The sequence below is a fragment of the Morus notabilis genome, unplaced genomic scaffold (assembly GCF_000414095.1).
Source record: "Morus notabilis unplaced genomic scaffold, ASM41409v2 Scaffold1379, whole genome shotgun sequence".
Classification (NCBI taxonomy): Eukaryota; Viridiplantae; Streptophyta; class Magnoliopsida; order Rosales; family Moraceae; genus Morus; species Morus notabilis.
The window spans coordinates 326,973-335,039 of record NW_010360711.1 but is presented as its reverse complement, the minus strand read 5'-3'; the positions used below and the strand labels follow the sequence as shown (position 1 = coordinate 335,039).

Here is an 8,067-nt window from a genome sequence, read left to right as displayed (position 1 = left end):
GTGTTATTTCAATTTCAATTGAAATAGCACATTTCAAAAGGAACCGCCAATGTCAATTTTAATGCTAGTTTTAACATGTGTTATTTTCTTTCTTGTGGATAGTATTATCAAATTAATTGAGATTATGAAGGTGCTTGTGTGTCAAGAATCAAAATACGTCTCGAGTCTAGTTTTATTGCCAGTAAGAGCACGTTTAGGTAGATGTATTGATACTTCGTGTTGCATTATTTAAAATATTAATACGGTATTTGGCAACAACTATGCATCGTATAATTAAATACAATATTTAAAACTAAGATAATACGTAGTTTGATATCTAACACGAAAAAAAATCTTACATACTAAAAAATATTGTATAATTTAATTTAAAATACCGTATCTATTTATATGTCAAATACTTCAAAATATGAAAGACTGAGACTAGAGTTGAACCCCGAACAACGCATACAATTCACGACTCAAATTCTATTGCTAAATAAGAGGTAAGAATAGTCAAGAGTTAATAAAGTAATTAATAATAGAGTGATTCATTTTTTGCCTTAAGGGAACCTACACTTTTCTAGGACTTCGAATTCAATTTTCATTGTGGCATTAAGTGGGTTAGTAGTTTAATTGACTTATTAGATGAACTCGATGTCCCTAAATCTTGTTATATTATTATGGGGTTGTTGAAGAAGATTTTTTCATAGCAAAAAAGAAAGTTACTTGATGGGTATACAACCATTTTTCTCCGTTGAATACAAGGCACCACCCACATCAGAATTCTGACAAAAGCAATCAAAACCTTGTTAGAAGAATAACCTTTGATATCACTTTTGCAGTTCCAATACGAACGTTGCTTCCTTCCTTCATGGATGGAAGAAAGAATCTTTTCCCATGTAATGTCTCCCTTTATGGCCTGAAAGAAAGGCTCTCAATTGGGTCCTTTTCAATGGCGTGTCTAATATCTTCTTCAGTACTGGTTTATCATCCATTCCCATACTGGGTATGGTGGGACTAGTTTGATAGATGCTGCCACCAAAAGCTCACACTTGTTCACTATTAATAAATAGTTCCTAATAGAAGCCCATGTCTTAGATATATCATATATATATATATATATATATATATATCTTTCCCATAAAGGTCATAACTCTACAGCCAAGTTTTTAGGCTGAGCAGAGCCCTAAACCACCATCATTCAAATATATTGTTACAACTCTTGAATAGAACTCATCCTCAAAAGTTAATTTGTAGGGAGAGAGTGTCCAAGTGGTTATAAACCCACATGCTAAGCTCATATTTTAGCGATGTAGGACTCAACCAGGATCCTAACATACCACCACGCTTCCTACACCGACGTCCACGACGGCCCACTCTGGGTGGCCCACTCTGGATGGCCCACTCTGGCCTTTCCAGGTCGCCCATTCCGCAACGTGGGCCTGAGGATGAGCATGCTCTGATAAGTGATACCAATTGTTATAACTCTTGGGTAGAACTCATCCCCAAAAGCTAGCTTGTAGGGAGAGGGTGCCCAAGTGGTTATAAACCCACATGTTAAGCCTATACTTTAGCAATGTGAGACTCAACCAGGATCCTAACATACCACCATGCTTTCGACACCGACGCCCACGGCGGCCCACTCTGGCCTTTCCAGGTCGCCCCTTCCCAGGTCGCTCCTTCCGCAACGTGGGCCTGAGGAGGAGCATGCTCTGATACCAATTGTTATAACCTTTGGGTAGAACTCATCCCCAAAAGTTAGCTTTTGGAGATGAGTTCTACCCAAGAGTTATAACAAGTTGATAAGACCAGGCCCTTGGTGAGACAGGTGTTCATTAGGAGAGGGAAACGAGTGTAAGGGTAAAGGGGGGTTAATAGAGTGACTGGCAACAAATGAGAGTCGGTTACGAGGGGGGGTTAGTTACAACAGAATAAGGAGGTTGCCGAGGGGAATAAATAGGAGGAGAGGGGATACGAGAAGGGGTATCGTAGAAGTGAGTGAGAGAGAAGCTTGGCCAAATAGCCAGCGAGGTGGAGGAATTGCAGTCCCTCGAAGAACTGCTATTGTGTACATTTTCCTACAGCCTAATAAGAATTCCTGATTCTTGATTCACTTCTGTTTTCTTTCCCTTTCTTGTTTGTGAAAGAAACCCTAGGATCTATCATATATATAAATGTATGTATATATATATATAATTAATGAGTTGACATGCGTCTCATAATCCATCATTTTCTGACAAACCAAACACCAAACTAACAGCAAGTTTTGAATCAAATTTTGCAATCAATGACAACAAACTGGACATCTTACGTTGGTAGAAGAGCAAGACATATTGTTTTCTAACACAGTCTATAATAACACGTGACATTCTGACAACTCCAGTGTCAACTGTAGTATCGGAACAAGTATTTAGTGCAAGCAACCGAATTCTTGACGAGAAGAGGAGCAGAATGTATCTTGATACAATTCAATCATATTTTTCAAACTTAGACATAACAGAATTTTCTGAAAGCAATTCTACTGTGCAATTTACATATCGTAAAATACTAATGGTCAGAATTTGGTCATAGTTGCGGGTTTTTTTTTTTTTTTTTTGGTAGTGGGTTTCTCTGTGCGTTTTCAGTGGTTCATAATATTTTAAGCTACTTGACCCTTTCATTGATTCCAAGAGCTAGACAGAAATCATTTAACGACATAGTTGATGGGATATGGAGTGTAAAAACGTGGACTTGAATGAAATTGCATTTTATAAAAGTAGGGAAACTTGGAGTGTGTGGGGGAAGAAATTAGAAATGTCATTAAGTTTTAGCTTAACATCTTTCTATTTTGGCATTGGAAACTAGAGAGAGTTAAAAACGTACTTTGGATCAGAGACTCATGTTTCAATTTCATTTACGTACATACATGGCCCTGCCTATCCTTTTCCCCTAAAGAGACAGTAAAAGAAGGCAAAAAAAACAAGAACTGAAGTTGCAGAACTACTGAAAAAGAACAATAACATGACCAATTCAGGCTTGTTATGGACATTAACATCAACTTAAGAAATGAAATTCTAAACGGCCAATTCCTTCCCTTGTTTTCGGAAACGCTGGAGTAGAATTGGGATACTTCTGTGATATATTTCTTATTCTCAAATCTCAAATTCAGTAGTCGGTCTTGAAGGGCTTATAGGATTTGAGGTCAAGAATTACACCAGCAATTGAGCCGGCGGCTGCAGCCACAGTTATGATAAGGCAAGCAAAGCTCAAGATTTGTAGGCAAAGCCATTTGGTGCTCCACTTTGGTATTCTCTTCTGCGCAATGTACATCTCCACAGGGTAGTAAACAGTCAACGGCCAAAATCCGAGGGCCCCAAGAAGGCCAACGATGTCGTTGAAGAACGGTAACAGCATCGAGATCAAGGTGGTTAATATCACAAAGATTGTCCTCCAAACCAGCCTAAAGAGGTTGAGGTTGTAGAAGCGTGAACCTGGGAGGGGGATCCTGATATCTCGGGTGATGAATTCGCTGTCCGGGAACCTCTGTGCTGCTTGTTTCTCGACGAAGGCGAAGAGGGGTTGGCAGTAGACTTGGTATGCACCAACAAGGTGGATTACAATGGCGGCGTTGGCTATGTCTAGGAGCCAATATGGGTTGTAGAAGCCAAAGCCAGTGAGGAGGTTTCCGGGGGACATGTCTCCGAAAGCGGCATATCCCATGCAGCCACAAAGCATGTAGAAAAGGGTTGTCACTGACACACTGATTAGAGTGGCCTTCTTCATTGTCTTGGCTTCTGATGGTGGTGGGCATTTGATTGTGTCCTGTTTATATGATCAAAGAATGTAATTAGCCCCACATATAAATAATTGACAAATTAATGAAAATGAAGTAGAATCTTCTTTAATAAACAAAGATATGTTTGTTATATAAATATACCTGAATCTCAATAAGGATGATGGAGTAAGAGTAGGCGAAAGCTATGTCACCAAGTGCTTGAAAGCTCCTCCATATCTTTTCAGTTTGAGTCACAGTTCCAATGCTTATTCCTGTGAGACTTCCTGCAACTTTTCCATTTGCTATTGTTTTTTATCAAAAAAAAAAAAAAAAAAACCAAATGTCAGTAAAAACTCCAGAAACTCTTTACGTTAACATTATACAAAGCATTATAAATATAGACATTGGAGAGTGTGTTTTTTTTTTTTCCTGAACCTGCAACTTGAGCAATTCCGAGTCCAAGTCCAATTGTAGAGTAAGTGAAGGACATAACAGCAGCAACAAGGGAGAGCCACCATAGCTGATCAAAGTTAGGAATTTGAGAGAAGATTATCTCAGTGACACCAAAAGCAATCATGTAGGGATTGCTGCTCATGTGGCATGGATCTTTCCTACCACTCTTGTGGAAGCAGTTAGACCTCTTGATTGCCCTATTTGTAAAACACAATCAATCAGCAAATTTTTTTTTACCAAGCTACACAAATCTAACATCAAAAGATACTCACATCATGCTTATAGCCGATGCGATAGTGTACCCAATGGCAACTCCAAAAAGATTCAGGTACTGAAAAAGCCCACAAATCCTGACCCGAAGTCCACCTAATGAAACCAAAACCAAAAACCCCAACACACACACACACACACACAAAAAAAAAAAAAAAAAAAAACATCAAATTTATAACTTTTTAAGAAAAACCCACTTCACAATTTCACATAAAAAGTAAAAACTATTTACCTAGGTTGGATCGAACAGCATCCATATAAGTGTAGTTCCTCTTGCCAGTGACAGGGTCCCCAGTGCGGTAACAAGCGGAGAGAAGAGTTGAAGTGTAGTAAGTGACAAAGGAGAACAAGAACATCACAGCAGGACCAGCAATCCATCCCAGCTGAGCTGTGGCCCAAGCCAGCGACAGAACTCCAGACCCAATAACGGCCGTTATTATGTGGGCACTTGCCGTCCAAACAGTCCCTAAAAGTTCACATCACAAAAAAAAGAAAAAAAAAACCATTACTAAAAACTACATTTTTTCACAACTAGAAAATAAACAAAAAAGAAAGATACTTTTTTTTTTTTGAAGATTATTACCGGTTCGCTTGAGACGGCCGTCGTCGTCAAAGCATTTGGAGCCGGGTTGCTGAGGAACGTCGAGTGAGACGTCAAAAACTTGGCGGTGTTGAAGCTGTTGTTCTCCCATCTTTGTGCATAAAAGAAAAGGAAATTTAATGAAGGGCCTTTTGGATTTGAATGCAAAAGTCTGAAAGTTGGTGAAACTTTTATGTGGGAAATCAATGAGAAAGACAGAAAAAGAAAATATGGGTTTTCTTCTTCTTCTTGTTCTTTCAATGGGTAGTAATTTAAGTCTTCTGGTTCTGTTGTAATTACTAGTCAGTATTTCAACTTCTCTCAACTGTTTTTATGTTAATAAGGCACTGGGAATTTCATACACACCAAGAATTCCAACAAACCCAACTGGATTTTTAGACTTAAAAAAAGGAAAAAGAGAAGAGAAAAAGAAAAGAAAATTAATTGAAGAGAGGAGAAAAACTGATGAGAAAACGAAGATTGAAATTCGCTGAAGAGAATGGAGAGTTGTGGGGGGATATATAACCACCCAGAGGGAGGAGAAAGTTGGAGTAAGACACCCACGTGGCGTAAAACTCCAATTTTTTTTGGGATTTTTTTTATTTTTATTTTTTTTATAGAGTAAAGCTAGAACTGTCCAAAACTGATAAGACTAGGAGTCCGCGTATTACGTCAACAACCGACGAAATTTTCCGTGTGCCCAAACAGCCCCTGAATTGACTTCTCTCTCTTTTCTCTTTAGGGGCTTTTTTGTGAAGATTTTGTAGGATTTTTCTAAGATTGTTTGTTGGGTTGGTGTAGGATAGGGTTTTTTTTTCCTCTATCTTAAAAGGTGTAGGTTGTACATATTTAACCCCAACAATATTAGAAAAATTTCACAACTTATAATGTTTGGGTGGGTTAGGGCAGTGCGGGGTGAGTTGGGTGGTCGATTTCAACATTCAAATAATCAAAAACTCAAAGTTCAATCCAATATTCAAAGTTTATCATTAAATAGAAATAATAACTCTAACGTTCAAATAAATAGAAATTCAAAGTTCAATCCAACATCAAATATGAAATAAAGTAATCCATCTAACATCAAACATAAAGTAAATATAAATTAATCTACACTCATAAATTAATCTTAACATAAAGCAAATATAAAGGCTTAATTTAAACATGAAGAAACTAGATAATAGAAATAAGTTGTCTGCCTAAAATTAAATATTAGAAGACATACGTTAAAGTGTAGATTGAATTAGGGTGTGCGGGTCATTATAGACTCAACTCACATCCTATCTTAAAACTTCAGATTTGAATAGGCTAAAAAAAATTTTAATATTAAAAATTGTATTTTTCAAATTAAATTGAGATATGGTGGATTGGGCCAACGGATTTTATGGGTTTATGAACAGTCCTAATCTTTTCCTAACCTCTTATTTTCTGTTCCGACTTTCGACCCACTTTGTCGAGTTTCTTGTCACTGCAGTCCTTTTTCAAAACACCAATACGTATATGCTCTACGGCACCTATCAATACTTCCGTAAGACGAGAGTTACGTTTTTGTGTCTGTTATTTTTTTTCTTAGCTTATTTTATTTGTTTGTTTTTCTCATGTAGACACGTAGAAAGTGGTCAGCTAATTAACAATCTCTTGTTCTTTATTTCTTTTTTTTTTTTGTTTTTTACTTTTTTTTTTTTACTCCTACTTATTTCAGAAAAACAACGGCGAATAATTAGTTGGTACAAGTATATTTTCTTAGGCATTCTTTACTTGAGACCCATAAAAAAAAATCTCCCGGTAGAGTACTGTTTTGTAATTATTAAATTAATTTTTTAACGATCACATCTATAATATAAACAGTTGTCTTCAGTTTATTATAAATTTTTAATACAAATTTTATATAGTATGACTATTCAATGATTAAAAATGCAGGTTTCACTAGTGATTTTTTTGTTTTTTTTTTTGGTGTTCCATCGTAGAGGTTGTCATTTTTTTAAGCAAAGCTTTTTGTCTTTGTTAAGAAGAACTACTTTTGAGGACCTTGAAAAAGACTGGCTAGTTATAGTAAGTACTAATTAATGACTAAATAAATATACACAGAGGATTGTGACATATAGAAGGGTAGAAGGTTTAAACATGATATAAAATTTCTGGTTTAAAGCGATAATATTCTTTGATAACATTCTTTAAACACGATAAAAAATTTCTGATTTAAACCTGTTAAAATATAAAATTATTGTTGACTCACCACTTAAAAATTTAAGCTTTTGAGATGAATTGGTAAACTAACATGGTATCAGAACGGGAGGTCTTTAGTTTAAACTCCCGTAATTATACTTTTTATCCCCATTTAAAATTGTCATGTGTTATCTCGGGCTTAAATATTCATGTGCTGGGCTTTTCAATTAATTTACTCACACGATTGCCCATTATCCAGCCCACACGTGAGGAAGAGTGTTAAAATATAAAATTATTGTTAGTTCACCTCCTAAAAGTTTAAGCTTTTAGGATGGATTGGTAAACTAACAAAACCAACAATTATTTTTTGGCTTTTACTATTTTTTCTATGTATTTTGTTCCATGATAACACATATAATATCGAGCTTTTCAACATTTTCTTCATAAATTTTTGTACCAACCAAAGGTTTGGCATTGGACATGCCTACATGAGCATGGGACTTGTGACATCTCCTTGAGAAAAAAAGAAAATCATTTTCTTTGAAATTTATTGCTTCTGAAATCATTGACGAAAATATATATGTTCTATAAATGCTCATAAATTATGACGTATATAAGGATCACATGCATATAACGTCTATAAAGTTGCAGAAAACTAATATATCATGCAGTAAAACTTAAGACACTAATTACCTTCATTTTTGCAACCTTTCTTTTTGTATCTTTCTCCTTTGTGCGCCGCTTTGTTTTCAGAAAAACCAACAAGCACTTTCTATATTTGATGGACTAAAATGAAAACCAGAAAGAGATATAATGAATCAATATGAGAAGCAATACAAGATCAGACGGGTGTTTTTTATTTTGTGAT

General features: G+C 36.0%; 1 protein-coding gene across 1 annotated transcript; it reads right to left on the bottom strand.

Annotated features, from left to right (window-relative positions):
* Positions 1 to 2,752: 2,752 nt before the first annotated feature.
* On the bottom strand, positions 2,753 to 8,061 carry LOC21396565 (amino acid permease 3). Its single transcript, XM_010097133.2, has 7 exons — positions 7,893 to 8,061; positions 5,040 to 5,148; positions 4,689 to 4,922; positions 4,459 to 4,552; positions 4,169 to 4,383; positions 3,896 to 4,035; positions 2,753 to 3,780 (listed from the first exon to the last, which is right to left on the bottom strand). Exons 1-7 carry the CDS (start codon positions 7,896 to 7,898, stop codon positions 3,124 to 3,126), a joined length of 1,455 nt encoding a protein of 484 aa, XP_010095435.2. The 5' UTR covers positions 7,899 to 8,061; the 3' UTR covers positions 2,753 to 3,123.
* Positions 8,062 to 8,067: the final 6 nt, after the last annotated feature.